Genomic DNA, 20,589 nt, shown 5'->3' with positions numbered 1-20,589 from the left:
ATCTATCTCGGGGTGGTAATATTTTTCAGAGGATGTCGTGCCCGGCCTCTGTAAGTAATCCTCGCGCAACCAACTGTGTACCTGGCGCGCTGCCTCCTAAGCAAAATGTATAGTCGTGTTCTGCAGCTGGTAATGGCTTCCCGTTGAATGAAATACTGCGTGAAACGTGGGTGGTTGGGTGCACATCGAACAGCATAAATGGATTGCCGAACGAGAACCGGCGTCTGATTCATCCACGTGTATTCGTCCCACGTGTCTGTCTTCTTTTATCAGGATCGGATTATCAGACGGTGACGCCAGAATTTAATGTCGAGCAAGTCATTGTAATCTCCAGGGTCTCGACTCTCGTTCTTTTCAATTACGAAAAACGCGAGCTTATTCTGTCAGGTCAGTTCGTTCGGTGGTAATTGCGAGAGGAGGGCGTTCGAAGAGGGTTATTGCTTCTGGCTCCTAACTATGGCAGGTTAATATTGTTTGTACGGATTGGATCGACGGTAGGATGAACGTTTGTCGAATTATACACAATCGGATTGAACGTGCTCCGATTGGGTTCTTCATCAAGTCTAATGTACTTGAAACATTAATGGCTATTATAATATTTAGCGCTGGAATGACGTGCCACGCACGTCGAGAATTTGCAATAACTTCTCAGTTTTAAGTATATTTAAGTATAACTCAGGCAAATAATAAATTTATTCCTACTTCTTAATAATTTATATTCAGTGATGTCATACCGACGTGTTCGTCAAAAAGAAAGCGACGAATTATTGTATACGGTTCGGTCACTCGTTATGGTCCGCAATCAGTTACCAGCAAGAGGTTAACCACTTGCGCTGGAATAACGTGCCACATCGAGANATTTTTTGTCCCAAAAATTACAATATTTTCTCAGTTTTAAGTATACTTAAGTATAACTCAGGCAAAGCAAATAATAAATTTGTTACTTCTCAATAATTTCTATCCAGTGATATCATACCGGCGAGTTTAAAACAACAAGAAAGCGACGAATTATTGTATACGGTTCGGTCACTCGTTATGGTCCGCAATCAGTTGCCAGCACACGTCGAGAATTTTTTTTGTCCCAAAATTGCAATTAATTTTCTCAGTTTTAAGTGTATTTAAGTATAACATCTGTCCAGTAATATACCGACGAATTCGAAAAGAAGACGAATTATTGTATAATGGTTTGGTCACTCGTTATGGTCCGCAATCCAGTTGCCAGCGCAAGCGGTTAATATATCTGTATTATTACATGACTTAGAATGCTATTATTAGCATTATCAGTGGCAGTAAATCAGCGTAAGATGTGAGATTTTATTAGAATTATCGATTCCGAGCATCTGTATCAATTGTTTGGATCAAAATTAACTTGTCCAATTGTGCTGGACGTTATTTCCCGGAAATAAAGCACATCGGAGGACGATAAACGTGTCTCGATGCAATCGAACCTGCTATGACATGAAGCATCTGGTATCGATTGCTTCGAATATCTTCCAGATACTGGAACACGTGTTAATTAACGATGTTAGGTTATCGTCCCATTTCTCTCATTTAATATTATATTAACGTCCACTCGGTTTCCTGTTATTCGCTTAATCTCATCGCCTCGCGTTCACTTATCTCTACTCTCCAATTTGCACATTTGAGAAAATATTGGCCAAGAAGTAACTGCATTTTCCTTTTCTGCGTGTGCAAATGAAAGGCGAGTTTATGCACGAGGAATAAACTTTATTGATATTTATTAATATATAATAATATATATACTTATTAATATTAAATTTAATAATACATGATGATATGTAAATGTATTAATATTGATCGTTTTGTTCGATTGCCTTTTGCCATCTTTTCGATTTTCCATTTTGAAATCGGCGCCAAACGAATTGTTAACAATTTTCTTTTTCTTGAACAATTATCAGATTAGATGATGAATTTGCGGTTTGAAATGAAGATATAAATGAAGTTACATTTTAAGATAATACATATGTATATCTTATCTAGCTGAAAGAAAGAAACGCAGTTACTTTTACCATCCAGAGTTCGCCAATTCTTTTCATGTTTCGTAATACAATTGGTTCAGCACAAGTCGGATTAACAAAGCAATAGCAAAGTTAAAAATCACACAAGAAGGTCAAGCTTTCCTTTCACTTTTCATAGAGATTCGTCAGAGCCTAGCATATTTACCCTAGAAAAAAAGAAGTACGTAGCAGAAGCATTGCGTCTGGTTCTTTTTGACGGTTCGTCAAGCGAGCATCTCGTCGCTTTCCGTCGTTTTCTTCAGCGTTTCCATTGCGCGGAGGGAACGCTCGCGCGCGCGGCATCGTTTCTTTTGAAAGCTGAAACACCCGTTGTCGCACCGACGCTTTTTCGCTCCGACACTTTGCAATGTTAAAGCACACTCGTTCCTCGCCCCCCCTCGCCCTTGTACCTAGCAATTCAAGAACGTTTCACCATGGTTTTTCGACAAAGGAGGTTTACCTGCTTGCGCAAACAGGTCCCGGCGCGAGCGTTTATTCCCCCGGAAAAGCCTTGAAAGCTCGTTCAAAGCTTGCGGCTAACATCTGTCGCGCGATTGGCTCGGAGAACGTCGGCACGGAGGTAGTTTCATTTTGCAAATTGGAGGCTGAACTCGCGACAACAGACATCAAAAGACGTTCGTTCGCCGCGTTTTCTCGTCGTTCGTCGTCACGTTCTCTCGACTGTGACCACTTTCGTCGCTTTTCTTTGCATACAGGACGTTGTGTTGCTCGCGATAAAAAAAAAAAAAATAAATCTGGCATGAAGGGTTGAATTTTTGCCAGCTGGGATTAAGCGGAAAGGATCTTCCCTTTTTGGTTGAAGATTTCCCTGTTGTTGCACTGTAATTATATATTTTAACCCTTTATATATTTAATTATATATTTTCCCTTTGCGCCGGAATGACGTGCCACGCACGTCGAGAAGTGCAATATTTTCACAGTTTTAAGTATATTGAAAAAGTATATATAACCCAGGCAAAACAAATAATAAATTTGTTACTTCTCAATAATTTCTATCCAATGATATCATACCGGCGAGTTTAAAACAACAAGAAAGCAACGAATTATTGTATACGGTCACTCGTTATGGTCCGCAATCAGTTGCCAGCGCAAGTGATTAACCTCTTGCGCTCGAACAACGTGCCACGCACGTCGAGAATTTTTTTTGTCCCAAAATTGCAATTAATTTTCTCAGTTTTAAGTGTATTTAAGTATAACATCTGTCCAGTAATATACCGACGAATTCGAAAAGAAGACGAATTACTGTATAATGGTTTGGTCACTCGTTATGGTCCGTGAATCAGTTATCAGCGCAAGAGGTTAATGTGAAATTGCAAATAAGATCTTATAATTGCGTATTAAATAATAATTGCTCGAGTCTCCTATCACTCGTAGAAATTTCTCTCTTTTTCTTTCTCTTTCTCACCGGAGGGATGCTTTTATCGGAAACTGATAATATCATCCACGATGTATGTGACACAACGGAGACCGGAAAGAAGTAGCACGGTGTGCGCCTCAACCCTTCATCCCCCTCCTATTCTCGCCGTGTTCATTGCATCGGCTTTACGACAACATTTTTCTCTCTGGCGTCGTCCTCTCTCGCGAGAGCGCGTGTTGTGTCTCGTACTCGTATTTTCGCTTACAAATTCTTGATACACCGTGCGCACGAACATTTCCCCTTCCCCTTTCCGGCGAGAATTTATGTTTCCTCTGGTTTTCTCGCTCTTGGTCCCCGGCATTCGCCTAACCTCGCGATTATTTATCCACTGCAGAGATTTCCCCCGAACCCGCCATTTTCGTCCAATTCTTTCCTCACCGTGGTGGTAATTAGCAACGCGCGCAATCGACAACGCGAGGCTCAATGAAATATTTTCGGTCGTGAGTCGGAAGCAACAACAGGACAGTAATTAGAATAGCGAATACAGCGAACACTGCAACATTTCCTTTGAACTATATCCCCGCTAGAAAATTTCTTTTAATTTCTCGCTCGCGTAATTGAATGTTCTGCGGCGGACATCGCTTTGATAATGTTTACCCCCGACGCGACCCGAAAATAAAAAAAATGAAAAAATAAAAATGGTCCCGCGGCCCGTTTTTCGTTTCCCCTATTAGCGTTTTTATTTAGCGCGGAGCCAGTGTGTATATTGCAACACCGCGAATGCGTGGTGTCCGGTGTTTTACCGTTTTCACTGTTAATTGCAACGATGGAGAAACCGCTGCGGGTCGCGCTCGTAAAATACGTTTATCACCCCCTAAAGTCAGTGGCGGCGCTACCTCCGCGGGACGCCATTAATACGCAAATTGCGACCAAGAGAATTCCTCGGGACCACGGGCGACTAATATGCAAGTCGATACGGTCCTGGAAAGTCATTAACTGTTCCCATTGTTCCGTTTGAATCCGGGCTAAGTGCGGGAAAAAATGTTGCTATTGAAAAACGCTGGAAATATCGAAATTGCTTGTACTTTATTTATTATTTTAGTATACTTATTAGTATACTGTATTATATTATAACATACTATTAATATACTATATATACTTACTATATATAATTACTTTATTATATATACTATTAATATACTATATATACTTACTATATATAATTACTTTATTAATATACTATATACACTTATTATGTTATTATTTATAATATACTATTGCTATACTATGTATACTTGTTATGTTATATATAATATTATATTATGTTATTATATATAATATATTTATTAGTATACTATACTTTAGTATACTTTATTTATTTATTAAGTTATACCTTATTTATTTTCTTACTGCGCACTCATTGTTGGCTAATCGTTGCGCCACACCAAAATATACTAGCTGTCTGCAGATTTGATTAAAAATTGTGTTTTATAGGAAGAAATATCCAATGAATTGCAAACAATTCCAGTTCAAGACTGTTTTTTAGAAAAAAGGAAAAAGTGAGAAATCTCCTTGGTCGTACAATGATTTACATTAAAATGGGGAGATTTCCCCATTCGATTGGCTAACAGTAAGCTACGAATTGTAGAGATTGGATTAACATTCGAAAGTAATTCGATTTTCATCGAAAATGGTTGAGGTAATTAACGAAGCCGCTGCTCTGTATTCCTAACGTAACCAAATATCCTTCTATAAATCACTAGGATCTGAATGAGTACGATAAGATCAAACAGAAATATACAGAGTTACACCACATTAAAAAACCGAAGAGTTTGAAAAAGTCATAACTTGCTTTTTCACGCATAATACTGAGAAAAATCCACTAATTATACTTCCAAACAAATTAATAAAAAATTTAAAAAGCACGTGTTTGTGAATGTTATTTTTACATCATTCGGTCCTTCAGTGACCACCCTATATTATCATTCCATTGTAATTGTATTAAATGGAAATATATTTTATTGCAATTGCACTAAATGGAGGAAGACTGCTGATCCTCTTATCAACGAAGTTGACCGCGAGCATCAAACGCGCTCAAGTCAGCAAACATCAACTGGCAATCAGTGAAAGAAGGGCGAGAAAAATGGGAAATCTGTGAAGCAGAGCGGAGGAGCGAGTGAAGGAAGATGGAAGATGTCTCTGAAAATACACGGCGATAGAACGAAACTATGCTGTGGAGGGGTGAGGAAGAGAAGACGAAACGATAGGCAGAGACAAATAAGCAGGAGAGAGATGGCCGACCAGGACACGCACGTCGGTGCGACAAAGACCGGGGACGAGAGATTGTACTCGATGCTTGTTGGGTGAAGTTAGCAGTCGATGCGCACACGCCACGCGTTCCGGACGTACGTTTCATTCCTCTGTCCGGTGCTGTGTGTGTGTGCGCGCGTGTGTGTGTGTTGTGTGTCTTGTCGCGTTGTCCGTTCGTGCCTTTTTCGGTTTGACAACGTGTCCGGTTCTCCGTAGTTAGGGAAATCCACGCGAAAGTGAGTTTCCACGATCTAAGTTGGCGACAGATGCTCGGTCGATCCGTTTCTGCTCCGAAGAAAACCAACCGCACGTGTGACCGGTCTTCGATTTCTAGAAAACCGATCTTACCAGCAGTGGAATTTACGATGCTCGTGATATATTAGTGGGCTACCTGTTCGGTGTAACTTTTGCGAATCGAGTGTTTGAAACAAGAGACTGAAAACTTGAAATGGGAGAATTTCTCGTCGGTGCTTGAAGAAATCGTAAACACAATTGAAGAGATTGAACTCACTAAGGGACGGCGGAGGGCTGTTCGAGTAGTTGTGAAGCTTGAAGGCAGGTAAACCGATCGTTTCTCTAAGGAACAATTACACCGTGCTTTGTACGGTGTATTGAGTACCATCGGACGTCGATAACTTGAATCTCTATGATTCCAATACTTTTGTAAGACTGCAGTTTTCAGTGATTAGTTATAATTCAACTTTGAAGCAACGCTATAAACGAATCGTGTACGTGGAACAGATATACTTTTATTGTTAGTAAAACGTGGCACGTAGTTTTTTGTCGATCGAATGTGATTCGTTTCTTTATTACGTCGAACATTCGTCTGTAAAAAAAAAAGGTGCATTTTGAACAAACATTGTCCAAAAGTTGAATTTTTCCTCTTTCTCTTCCGAGTTTGTAAAATTATTGACTGAAAATTTCCGTGAGAAATCCAAGAAATTAAACCTCTGGAGCCTAAATAATCAGTAGATTTCAATTATTCTCTCGTGAATCGAAAATCGATGAACGCTGTTAGAATTCACCGACGCTCGACTCAAAGTATCGTCGTGGATATAAAAATATGCGCTTCGCTTTTAACCTCCCGCCGTCGATACGCTTTCGAGCTTTTCGCATTTGAATTTCGATGGCTCGCGACGGGGCGGATCAATCATGGCTGCACGGTGGCAATGACAGAATGGCGTTTATTAATAACTTTGTGACAGAAGTGACGTGGCCCGTTCGAAACGAAACCTTCGAGCCACCGTGGTTTTCGTCACGTAACGATAAATCACGACGTCCTGTTGTCGAGCGAGCCGAACGGATCTAATGAAACTTTTCCCTTTTCCACGCGTACGTGTGCACGTACTCTCTGCGTACGATCGTGAACCGGCGTCTGTGAGTCACTTCTCACGGGCGTGTTTCGTGCTTTTTTGCGGTTGAAACTCGCGCCGATCGTAGGAAGGGAATATTGTTACACATCCGCATTCTGTCTTCTCCGAGACAGTCTGGATATATAACTATACAGGGTGGTACACCACATATTGTCATCTAGATTCACGGCATTATTATTACGCATAGCGAAAAATGTTTCAGACGAGATTGAATGGTTTCGAGAGGAGCACATTTTGATACTAATTTCTTTGTAGAGGACATATGAAGATCATTAACGTTTTTTTAAATAGTATCATATATTTTTCATTGCTTCAGTTGATGCACCTTGATATTCTTTGCATAAAAGTATTAACCTGTTTGTGTTAAAAAATCATTAGTTTGGGAGATATTTTAATTTTAATTTTGTTAAAGTTATCGTATGAAAGACATGGAAGAAGAAGGATAGTATTCTTATATATTTATATTGTCTAAAATATCTCCCAAACTAATGATTTTTTAACACAAATAGGTTAATACTATTTTTGTGAAGAATATCAATTGAAGCAATGAAAAATATATGATTCCATTTAAAAAAAAAACGACAATGACCTTTGTATGTTCTCTACACGTCCATCTACAAGAATCATAAGTATCATCAAAAATTCATCTGCGTAATAATAATGACGTGAATCTAGATGGCAGTATCTGACGACCCACCCTGTATATATGGTCTATCATGAGCGAAGAAAGAATGAACGAACAGCCAATTTCTTAAATTATTAGAAAGAAGGGATTTTGAAGATTGAACGATTGTGTTGCTGGAAGATTGGCCCGAGTCATCTTAGTCGATAGTAATTTTGTTTAAAAACGTGACTCATTGTTTGGAGAAGTAACGCCGGTAGCGAATAATGCGAAAAATTGCACGAAACACCCCGCATCCGGAATGTGGTAACGCCAAGTTCCGGAAATACCCACCGGGGTGTTCTTAATTTTATCTTATCAAACGCAGGCGTTAATCTTGGTTTCTCATTTCGTGTTACTATAGTTACTATTTACTGAGCAAAGAGAGAAGCCTTTAACACATAAAATCATTCTTATGAGTTTACAAGATATAAAATATAAAATTCCAGTCTAAATCAAAAATATAGGTTCAAGTCGATGCCTTACTGTGTTTTCACACTTGGAACCAATCTTTTATTTCCTCGCCGCATACTGGTGTTTGTTCATACGCGTTGTTTCGAAAATTGCCCACCTAAAAATAATCGTCGATCGTATAAAATGCTTCGAGAACGTTCAAATCTCAAATTTCCGATCGCGTACAGCGTTTCCATTCATTTGGAGCTGCCGGCGTAATTCGTAATCGTCCAGGAATGCCTGGAACATATCGATATTCGTTAAGCTTGGCTACTTATTACAGACGTTGCATTATATAATAAAACATACCGTAGAAGGAATCCAGAGATGAGATCATGGCAAGTGCACGAAAGTAGGCGGTCGGACGATTCAATAAACAGCAGGACGAAGGTCAGGCTTAAGTCATCAAATGTGTTAACATTTTTATTTTCGACTCGTTCGTTCTCTTCGTTTCTTACATGAAAGAATTTTCAAGTCGTTTCAAACATCGATGAAATAATCTTTTCGCTTTGCTCGATTGATGCATTATCGATGATACTTTGTACTTTGATGAAAAGTGTACATTCTATACTTTACCCTTCACGAAAGAATTTTAATTTCACCTCATCTACAGAGATTATTATTTCTCCTCGTACCGCGAAATTTTTTCCATTCTTACGAGTAGATTGATTTACTTCTCCGAGATGTTCCAACAAGATGAAAACAAGATTTCGTTCGATAAAAATTGTTTTTCGACCGTGAACCTCCATTCGAGCAAGCTTAATGTCACGGGCTCTGTTTGCAACGAGAGTTGCTAATTAATCAAGCGAAGCGAAGCTTGATGACCGTAACGAGTCGCATGCACGGATAAAATACATTTTTCTCGTTTTGTTTCGTTGGTCGGTGATATCATTTCTTTTTTATTGCTGCACGTAGTTCTGGAATTGATCCGATCGATTTGGCAAATTTTGATTCTCATCGATTGAAGATGTACGAGAGAGAGAGATAGACGGAAGTTTAAACTTATCTGCGTTAAGCGTGAATTATTAGTCTTTAGCTCGATTAATTATTTATTATACATTTTTCGTTCGTAGCACGCGCGATTTTATTTATGAATTATGCAAGATGCGCGGCTGCGATTGTCAGAAATAACGACGGGGATGAAGTAGACGCTAAAGAATTGAAATAGAATTTCGATCGTGCGTAAATTTTTTATCGGGCACAGTAAAATGTCAAACTTTAAACATCGAGATGGCAAAAGTAGTCGAATAAAATTTGGAGAACAAACAAATTTTATTCGACTAACAGTTGGAGAAGAAATAAATTTATAGTTGGAAAAGAAACTCTGTAAATTCTAAATAAGAATATTTATAATTATAAATATGTCTATTATCGTAAAACTGTTCGACGTATTATTGTAAAATTCATTTACTCAAATTTAATTAAATTTGTCGCGTTTCTTTTCATCTCAAATATCAGTATCCGGCGTGTCAAACGTCACTTTCGTAAACACGGAAACGGAAAAAAAAGGAAACAATTTACAAGTAATTGCGGCACAGAAATTTACGTTTGAAGAAAGGAGAGTAGCATTTGTCTCGTAGGGCCCTTCTGTGTCTAATTTCTTACAGGTTATCAGCATTCTCCTTCTCTTGACGTCGCACATGTTCGACACACGTGTTACGCTGTTATGTCAATCGTTGCCACATGGATAAATTCATCAACAATTTATTACTTCAGGGGCTAACCTCCAACACGTGTAAACGAACGCAACCAACGTAAACGCTTAACAACATCTCTTGAATCCTTCTTAACATTTTCTAACGTTCTCTGACATTTTTCTTGCGTCCCAGATGCACAGTTCCACTACGACGAGAAATATTGAATTCGATCTACGATGTCTGACGGTAGCCCTGGAATACAGATCCCAACACGAGACCCCGAGTCAGAGAAATAAATTCTTGTTTGCTTGCGTTAGAATTGAGCGTATCGCTTCACTAGATTACACGCGTGACTTCTGTTTCTGAAACAAAGAATACAGATCTTCCTCATGCTCGTCTGAAAACGAACACCTCACCGAGTTCGACGAATGGGAAAAAGAGAATGACGAGACTGTTGACAATTAATTTTCACTGAAAGCTAGTCTAAAGGGGGCAAAATTTCGCCAAAAAAGGGGGGGGATTTTTTTTCGCAAAAAAAAAAAAAAAAAAAAAAAAAACGCGATCGGTGGAATAATGGGCGAAAATGCACGGTGTACACGCTCGAGAATATAATGCTCGTCGAATTCAGGGAAGCAAGCAGTCAGGCCACTCGCGCGTTCTTCCACACTTCCGCGAAGTGCACTTCTCGTCCGCGTTTTACCAGCCACTTTTCCACCGGCTTTTCACCATGAAAAACAGCACGGTTTGCATGTAGCGAGATTTAGAAAGCTCATCCGCTCGGCCGAACGATTCTCTCGCGTTTTTTCAGCCCTAATGTGTTTACATTAGTCCGTGTAATGCGTAACATTTAAAGTGAAATGTATAATATTTACTCTTTTCAAAGAGAAAGAGAAAGAGAGAGAGAGAGAGAGAGAGAGAGAGTTCTATTTGTTCCGTTTAATCTATCTTTTTTATTTCGTTCTCAAATGCTGACGAATAACCTCAGCTCGTTATAATCGGATTTTCTTTCGAACGAACGAATATAAAAAGTACATTTTATATTTTACAAAATGGTTTACATCTCCAAAAAGTAAAATTGTGTTTTCTAGACACGGTAATCGGATCCGACGGTGAAATGAAATTTCGATATCGGAATTGATTTGTGTTTGCGCGAATGTTATGTTAAAATTGATTCCCATCGCCGGCGGAAATATCGACGACGGTAACAAACGGCGACATTGCAAATCAAATTTAGCCTTTCCGTATGCGTGCCCATCTCTCATTATAATTAACGCAGGCCGCGTTTCGAGCGTCATTGTCCCGATACCACGTGACAGATTAACGTAATTGCGACGCTCGTTAACGTGGAAATTTAACGAATCGTCGAGTGAGAAATCAGACGAAGAAAGGGGGCGGGGGAATTGTCCCGGGGTTGACGAGCCCCCAGAGATGCAAAGTAAATTAGCGATCCGGTTAAATGTAATTAGTCCGAATGCCGTTTGGACAGAGCTGGATGATTGACAATGATGTTTGGTACAGGTAAATTCACGCTGGAATCGTCGCGCTTAAATTTCTGATCGGAGTTTGGAAAAAGACCTCCGCTTTTACGCGAAGTTTTCCAAGCTTTATGAATTTCGTTTCTAATTTTTTGGTAACCACGGCACGTTAATTTTCTCGTTCAAACACGCTGCCAGTGTGTTTCACGAGCAAATATTATTATCGGGGTTATAAATTTATAAAGCGAGAACATTGTTCTAAGACGATCAATCTCCTGTCAAATTAATCTCGATAGAATATCGGATTACCGAATGATGGATCGTGTTCGATGAAAAGTTAAACGTTAATGCGATGCAGAGAGGCCTCTCGAGATCCGTCCAGACAGAAACGATCCGTAAACGGAGAGGAGAGCCTTCTTCAATCGTCGATTCGATCTTTTTCATTCGCAGAATACGACATCACTCTCCGCGAGCCTACCCTTCCTCTGCGTGCAATCCCGGGCTCGCTAATATCACCATCGAGCCGTGAAATTCCCAGCTGGATACGGTCCGTGGTATTCCGTGAACATTAAAGTCCCGTAATTGCATCGCTGCGAGCGAAACGGATCGGGGAGATCTCCCGAAGTGAATCGGTCCAGCCCCGGTTTCCATGACGCAGTGACGCAGTTGCATAGAATTTAACCTGTTAACAAATTAGCCGGGGAATTTGTTGATCGGTACTCGTCCGAGAGCCAGGCAGCAACACGCCGTGTGATTAAACCGCCGATCCGAATTACACGGGATCCATTAATATTCTGTAATAAGTATAATTGACTCGGCGAGAGCGACAGGATGAGTCATTCGCGTTCAGACGAGCGGATAATACCGAAATAATAAATATAACAATGTCAACATGGAGAATATCAGGAAAATACGTTTCCAAACGGACGACTTCTGCTTCGACGATTTGTTATTCGGATTTTTTCCGAGTTTTTAAATGAAATGGTGGAAGAGAATTCGATGGGAATCGTAACAGCAAAATAACAATAACAGCAACGATGACGCACATCGTCGGTAAGCCCAGACAGAGAAAGAAATCGAAATGGAAATTTTTTTCTTTTCTTTCCGTTTCTTCGCCGTTTCGCTTTATATGGCAGCGGTAACGATGCAGTTTGATTGCCCCCGAGGAGCCCGGAGGATTCTCGTCTCCGGTGAAGCGTTTCACCGTGTTTCGCCGTGTTTTGGCCGTCGGTTTCGGGCTCGCTTACTAAATTTAGTTGGTTGTCCGAACGCACCATCTTGGAATAATCCTCTGTCGGCGTTTAAGCTATTTCGAAAGCTGTTTAAGCCCCGGCAACGCTTCTTCATATTTCGCCGGCGTTATTCATCGGCGGTTCATAGTTCAAAGCGCGGGCAGTTAGCTGTACCAGAATGTTCTAATCTTCAATTCCTGTTTATCATCAAATTTCTAGGATTCGATTTCTTCGATAGTTTCTATTAGTTTAGCACGAGGTTTAACAATTATGATAGTTTCTCTCTCTTTTTTTTTTTAGAAGTTCACTTATACTTTATATAGTATATTTATATTTATATTTTATTTATACAGTATAAAGTATAGTAAAGTACTTTGTATAGTATATTTATATTATACACTTATACTTTATATAGTATATTTATATTGTACACTTGTACTTTATATAGTGTACTAAAGTATACTTATAAAAAAACAATAATACTACTGTATAACGAATAAAGTATACCTATATATACAATAATACTATTACTATATAATAATACGATTACTGTTATTGTATTATATTTACTATATAATATACTGCTCTATAATAATACTATTACTATTATTATTAATTATAAAATGTACTAATGATACATATATTGTGTTTATATACATGTATAACTACATATACATATATAAAAGTATTTAATTAGCTAAAATTATTACTGTATCATTAATATCATCAAATCATTATTACTGTATCATTGCATCGTGAAACACATACATACGTTCGAATGAACCTCGCGTTCTAACAACGTGAACAACCCCTGTTTCAACCCCTCGAGAATATGTAGACTACCACCAAACAAGCGTACTGTCGCTTCCCGCCACCCAGTGCTCTTCTACCAACTCGTGTTCCGAAGTCATATTTCGCGCCGTGTATTACGAGGCGGTGCAACAACCTCGCGGTTATTTCGGCGTGACTCCCGGTCTCACGGAATGCATCGTACAAACGTGACTTCGCGATACGCGCGTGTTTCGGGAAAAAACAGCCACGCATTTATTATTATTTAGCAGCGCGACGACAGTTTGAAAATCCATTGCTTGTCACTTTCGTGATCGCCGACTCTGTCGTTTCTTTCTCTCTGCGTGTGAGAATTGATAGAGATTGAGAAAAGGTAAGAAATTCGATGAATATCGCACACTATCGCTGATAGATCACTTTTAGATTTTTCGTCAGTTCGTGAATGAGACTGAGCGTATCAGCTATATAATACTAAATTAATAGTATAATAGTATTAGTATAATAAACTAATGGAATATTAGTATAATATAATTATTATAGCGTATCAGCTATATAATATTAAATTAATAGTATAATAGTATTATTATAATAAACTAATAGGATATTAGTATAATTATTAGCATAATAAACTAAGGAATAATATTCTGTCAATGATCACTTTTACGGGAAAGGACGAAAAAGCAGAACTTTCCGATTTGATAAATTAATTTATTATTTAAGAAATTAAATTTCTTAGAGTTTCATTAATTAAGAATTTAAATTAATTTAGTATGTGTTGCAGCTGGACGTAAACGTAACTCTCCATTCACGCGGTCGCAATAAATCTCTGGTTGGCGAGATCTCCGGCCGATATTCAGTCCCGGCCACCGCGAAACGATTGATTAATAGACCATTTTCCACGGACGGTAGAATGATCCTGATTTCCCGTGGTTCCGCCGCGAAATACCCGGAAAATCCGCATTTCGGTATTAGCTACGATCTGCCGTGAAATCGCGTATCCGATAACCGCACAGGCCACGATAACCATCCCAAGTCTCGCCTCTCCGTACATACACACGTGATACCTCCCTTCGCGCAATTTCCATCCTCTTTTTTTTCCCCTTTTGTCTTTTTCTTTCTTTCTCTTTTCGTCCTTGTCCTTTTCTTCGCCCCTCCCCCCTCTCTTTCTATATATATATTTTTCTTTTTGTTCATCGTTGTTCAATCTCTCGTTTCACGAGCGTTTCTTCGCTCCGTTTTGTTCCTCTTCTCGACGACGTACAGATCGCCTCGGACATCCTGCGCCGTTTTGTTCGCGACACTATGGCGGCTGCACGCAGACCGAGCGCTATCGAGTTTCTCCGTATCGCGGACGATTTTCAGGCTCGTTCCTTGATTAGAAGGGGCGAGCGACAGCGAGTGAATCGATACGACGCCAACCACGGTCACGCGGGACATCGATATCGTTTCGCGAAATTGTCGCCGACAATAACGGCGAGAGCATATTGCCCGATGAATACGGAATCAGACTGTGGATGAATCGTCTGCGGTGCCAAATACAAATTTGTTATTATTTAGTTTATTGCGCTAGATTAATCAATAACTTATTAATCGATGTTGATTCATTCCGATGAAAGAATATTATTCTCAAGCTGTGTGTCATATTTCCAAAGGCCATTCCTTCCGGTTTCGGAATTCACTCATTTTTTGCCCAATTTCCGGTCCCCGGGAAATCGCATCGGCGCGTCGCTAATCCAAAATCCATTAGTTCGACCTGACGCTGTAGTTAACGATAGCTACTGGTGGATAATGAATTTCCAGCCGACTAAGGCAATTATTAGCGCTGCTCGACACTTCTCTCTGTTCCGCTTTGTCGAAATCCCACGTGCTCGCGCTTCGCCGTTCGTAATTTAGAAGCGTTTTGCGCGTAGCGTTCCCCGGTAGCTAGACCTACCTTTTGCGTGGAACACCAAGTTGGAGAGAGCTAAGCTCGTTATAATTTGTCACTGCGACAGTGCTTGTTTTGCGTTGAAAGAGTAAGAGGCTGCGGGAAATGGCTTTCTGAAGGCGAGTTTTAGATGCTGTTTTGAGTAATGATAATGCGGAATAAAATGTATACGCCTCTTGGTTTCTTGGACGAATAGTCCATGAACTGTTCCATTAATTGTCACTGTTTCGACGTTCAAAATTCATTTCAAGCTTGCAAAGTCCTAACGTTGTCTGGATAAATCTAGAATCCCTCGATCTCGTCTGCTTCGTTTAACCACTTGCGCTGGCGACTGATTGCGGACCTTAACGAGTGACCAAACCGTGTACAACATAATATCACCGGATAGAAATTATTGAGAAGTAATAAATTTATTATTTGTTTTGCCCGAGTTATACTTAAAACTGAGGAAACATTGCAATTTTGGGACAAAAAAGTCTCAACGCGTCGTTCCAGCGCAAGTGGTTAATCTGCGGACCATAACGAGTGACCAAACCGTATACAACAACTCGTCGATATGATATCACCGGTTAGAAATTATTGAGAAGCAACAAATTTATTATTTGTTTTGCCTGTGTTACACTTAATAAAAGTATACTTAAAACTGAGAAAATATTGCAATTTTGGGACAAAAAATCCTCGACGTGCGTTGCACGTCATTCCAGCGTAAGAGGTCAATCTACCTGGCGCATCCATTAGTGCCAATTCAAAAATTCACTCTCGTCAGCCATTTCTTCATCACCAATCTTGTGTCTCGGCTGTTCAGACACGGTTGCAGTGCTGTTGATCCAAGTCACCGAAGTTATCCAAGATCGAGCGACGAGCTACCGATTCCCAAAAGGCGATCGCGAAACGCGTGTTACAGTGGCGAACGGATACACGGATACACGGATTGATGGCTGTGTCACGACAACGGTGACAACGGGGTTCCCCCAAAGCCTGTCTCTCGCAATGCGGGTTCGCGTTTTCCATCAAACCGAGGGCAAACCCCGTTCTGTTTCACGCGTTCGAGGTGATGCGGCACGGCAGGGAAGCTTTCACGCTGATGAATGGCTGGCGGTGACGCGATTAAAAGGACACGCGTGGAAAGTTATCGCGGTCGTTGCGTTTTCGAGCACGTTGCACGCTCCCGATAACGATGGAAAGATGACCTGGCCAATCTCGCGGCTCTTTGTTACCACCATCCATGTGCCACGTGTACAGGTGACGTGATGTTTACTTGATGAGAAGCTCGCGATGCATGCACAACCATGCTACCGTGCAACTTCGTATTAACTTCATCCAATGATCGCATTCACTGATCATCGTCTTGTTGTTAATCTTTTGCGCTCGACTGTCTCCTGCAAGGGGACTTAATTAACATACTTACTTAACCTCTTGCGCTGTAATGATGTATCACACACGTTGAAAATATTTGGCCGAAAATTGCAATGTTTTTTCAGTTTTAAGTGTATGTAAATTTACTATTTATTATTTGCTTTCGGTTGTATACTTAAATATATTTAAAACTGAGAAAATATTACAATTTTTAACCTCTTGCTGGCAACTGATTGCGGACCATAACGAGTGACCGAACCGTATACAATAATTCGTCGCTTTCTTTTCCTTTTAAACTCGTTGGTATGATGTCACTGGATAGAAATTATTGACAAGTAATAAATTTATTATTTGCTTTGCCTGAGTTATACTTAAGTATACTTAAAACTGAGAAAATATTGTAATTTTTGGGACAAAAAATTCTCGATGTGGCACGTCATTCCAGCGCAAGTGGTTAACCTCTTGCTGGCAACTGATTGCGGACCATAACGAGTGACCGAACCGTATACAATAATTCGTCGCTTTCTTTTCCTTTTAAACTCGTTGGTATGATGTCACTGGATAGAAATTATTGACAAATAATAAATGTATTATTTGCTTTGTCTGGGTTATAATATATATATATATATATATATATATATATATATATATATATATATATATACTTAAGTATATATAATATATATATATACTTAAATATACCGAAAACTGAGAAAATATTGCAATTTTTGGGACGAAAAATTCTCTTTTGCGTGGCACGTCATTCCAGCGCAGGAGAGCGCATTAAACTGCCCTAAATAAACAACGATTTTTCGTCATTCGAAATTAAATTCACATGTCAAAGGATCAAGACTCTGATTATTTACAAACCGCGTGTACAGTGGCTGCAACTGCCTCGATCACGGACCCCCCATAGACGTGGCGTATAGGAATCGAACGGTGTTCTGTGAATCCAGTCAATCACGGCAATTTGCATCGACCGTTGGTCTCTACGTGCCCTCTCGTCCACCTTGTCCTCCGTGTTTTCTATTATCTCTGTCGGCCATCCGAGCCGTGCCTTTAACGCAAATCATGTCTGATTGAGGTTTCAATCGGAATTCGTGAATAGAACTTGATTTAGTGGCGTGTATACACACCTACGTACGTGGAAGGAGATGGAGAGGTTGCTTTGGTTGCATTTTCCCCTATTGCAAAACGCGAACCATCAAAGATGACTGAGTTCAACCCTCTCTGCGTGCTAGTTCAGACAAATAATCTAGTAATGATCCGTGCATCAAGAAACAGATTCGATAGGGCGATGTATCCGCTATCGGTTACTTGCGGGGTGTTTTAAGTTCCGGGATGTTTGTGCAATTATACATAGTGGTTTCGTTTGGAAAGAATTTTGTTTTGATCGAAAGAACTTTTCAATTATTTCGACTGATACTGAAGGTAAGAATCAAGCTAAGAGAGAAGATTCAAAGCATTAGATCTGCAATAATTTATTAAATACAATATAATAATAATATATAATAATATTTCTTAAATATAATATAATAACATATAATAATATTTCTAAATTGAGCAGCTAGATATATTTCTGCTGTACATAATTACGATACATTTCATAATTTATAAATAACTTATAGCAAATCACGTTTAAAAATAGCAAAAAGAATCTTTAAAATAAAAAAATAAAAGAACCCGAGGTAAATTGAATCGGAAGCCCTACCCTCTACACGTTCGAATCTTCTCAAAAATCGATCAATTGAGCGCCGGTCGTCGTTTTGACTTTCAATATTTGCTCGCGTTCGTTCGCGATATATTTGTTTGCTCGCATAGTGAATTCACGGATCGGTTTTATATATCAACGGTGCGACACTGCCGCGAAATTTTTCAGCGCAGAACTCTCGCCGCGCGATCGAAAAGTAGTCGCCGTTTCGGCTAATCTACTTTTTTTTTTTTTTCCTACGGATATTACGTCCGTTTTTCTACCGTGAAGTTTGTCGTTTGCAATATTTATTTCAAACTACCGATCGTGCAGCGAGAAAATAACAAATTTCTGAATTCCAAGCTCTATTGGCGCGTAGGAGAAAAAAAATGTGAAAAAATTTAAGAGACGAAATAAAACGAGAAGCTCGAACGTTAAAGCTCCAACAATAAAACATCAGTTATCGAATTATTACGATGTCAATTATAATTCGTTGTCGATTGCATAAACTCTCTCATTTGAATTTCGTTGTCGATTGCAGAAGTCGAGGAGCGCTCCGGCGGGAAGGCGCGCGGCGGTAAACTAGCGCGTCGTGCGCGCTCCTTCAAGGAGGACTTCCTGGAGAAGCTCTCTCATATGCGCTCGCCTGGTAGCGGAAGCGGAGGTGGAGGCAGCGGAGCGGCCACAAGGGCCGCCTCGCCCTCCTCGCCGCGGACACCACGCGACAAAAGCGCGCCCGGCTGCACCGATGCCGCGACAACCCTCGACAAGAATCCCCTCCGTGACCTGCACATCCACGTGCGACAGGTGCAGCTGGCACTGCTCCACTTCAGAGACGTCGTGTCGAAGAAGAAGCTCGAGATGCTGCCCGGCAACGGCACCATCGTCCTCGATACTGTCACCACTATACACACTGTGCTCAAGTCCTATCTCCTCTACGAGAACAGGTAAGTCAGCATTTGATTGGTATCAAACGTGACCTTACTCCTTCCGAGTTTCTTGGCTTTGAAATGAAGAATTTGTCTACGTGATCTAAGATCATTTGCAAGCTAGGATGTATATTTCGAAATTTGCTGTTAAACGTTATCGTTAGAGAATAATGTTCGACGATCGTTCACATTTTCTTGATAAAGCTCCACTCTGGGATCAGCGACAAATCAAGTGTATCAAGCCCTAGCACAATTACTGAAACTCTGCGACGACGTGCTGCTACACGGTGACCAGTCCTCTGCGCTGGACACCGAGAACGTGACACACATCATAGGATTAGTCGAAGAAGCTGTGAAAAACTTGGTTGCCCTGGCGAATGAGAAGATCGCCAACAGACAGAAACCTGCCGCCGCCGTTACGAATAGTAATAGGTGGGTGTTGTCTCTCTCGTTATTACTCGGTAATAGTAATTTTCAATAAATTTCACGTTCTGTCGATTGTTTCACAACTAGCGTCGAAAGTTTGTACATGTTTTTGTGCCGTCATAGTCAGTAGAATTTGAGGATGAACCATCGGAATCACGTTTTCAGAACGTCCGGTTATGGATCGGAATTGACGCCACAAAGAAATTCTTTACCTGATATCCCGCTAACCCCGAGGGAAAGGCAGATTTTAGAGCAGACCGCTGCGACTACTAGTTTGGTCCGTAGCTCGCATAGTTCAGAGTCGATTTTAAGGGATTCTAGTCCTCCCCCAAAACCGCCACTCCCCGAGAGGTAGTTCCCTAAGCTTCTTATAGTAGTAGATAGTAACAGTGCATGTACTCTTGTGTGTCTAGTTGGAAAAAATTAGTTCCATTTAAAGTGACTGTGACTTTGAAAAAGTAACGTCTCGATGATTTTCAGAACTAATGTGTGTCTGTCGGAGGAAAATAGTTCCTCCGGCACACCGCCGCCATTGCCACCGAAACGGAGAACAAGAGCCCAACAGTTGCTCGATGAATCTGAAGGTCTTTTAGCATCTAGTCTTGACGGTGTTTCCCTACGAAGTCGATCTCCAGAGGATTCGTCGTCTCTTCTAAGCGCGTCGGCTGGTAGTTTGGATTCAGCCCTGAACCATTCTCGTGACGAGGATGAGATACGGGCGATAATGGGACCAAACGACGAGTCTCTGAACGACAGTATGGATCTCAGTCTGATGGCTACTATCCAGGGTAATGAATGATTCTCTTCGAATCGATGTGAACAATATCTTTTGGGAAGAAAAACTCGGTCTTGCTTCAATTGATAAGTTAAATAAATAGTTACTTTATAAAGATTTATATTAAATTTATGACAATGAAATTAGAACCTTTCCAAGA

The 20,589-nt window shown here is 40.2% G+C and overlaps 1 protein-coding gene across 8 annotated transcripts in view; it reads left to right on the top strand.

Annotated features, from left to right (window-relative positions):
• Nucleotides 1-20,589, top strand: part of LOC122533275 (guanine nucleotide-releasing factor 2) — a 53,391-nt gene that overhangs the window by 21,385 nt on the left and 11,417 nt on the right. For 6 of the 8 annotated variants that reach the window (XM_043662853.1, XM_043662854.1, XM_043662850.1 and 3 more), the window contains exons 2-5: nt 18,841-19,246; nt 19,433-19,660; nt 19,820-20,005; nt 20,135-20,442. In XM_043662853.1, the coding sequence (XP_043518788.1) occupies nt 18,841-19,246; nt 19,433-19,660; nt 19,820-20,005; nt 20,135-20,442 (1,128 nt within the window). Of the gene's footprint in view, nt 1-5,772; nt 5,943-6,040; nt 6,266-18,840; nt 19,247-19,432; nt 19,661-19,819; nt 20,006-20,134; nt 20,443-20,589 lie in introns of those variants that run through there. The other 2 variants (XM_043662856.1, XM_043662855.1) reach the window with 2 other exon arrangements.

Source organism: Frieseomelitta varia, unplaced genomic scaffold (genome assembly GCF_011392965.1).
Source record: "Frieseomelitta varia isolate USP_RPSP 00005682 unplaced genomic scaffold, Fvar_1.2 scaffold_514, whole genome shotgun sequence".
Lineage (NCBI taxonomy): Eukaryota > Metazoa > Arthropoda > Insecta > Hymenoptera > Apidae > Frieseomelitta > Frieseomelitta varia.
Note: the sequence above shows the minus strand (reverse complement) of the source record. Positions and strands in the feature narration are given on the sequence as shown.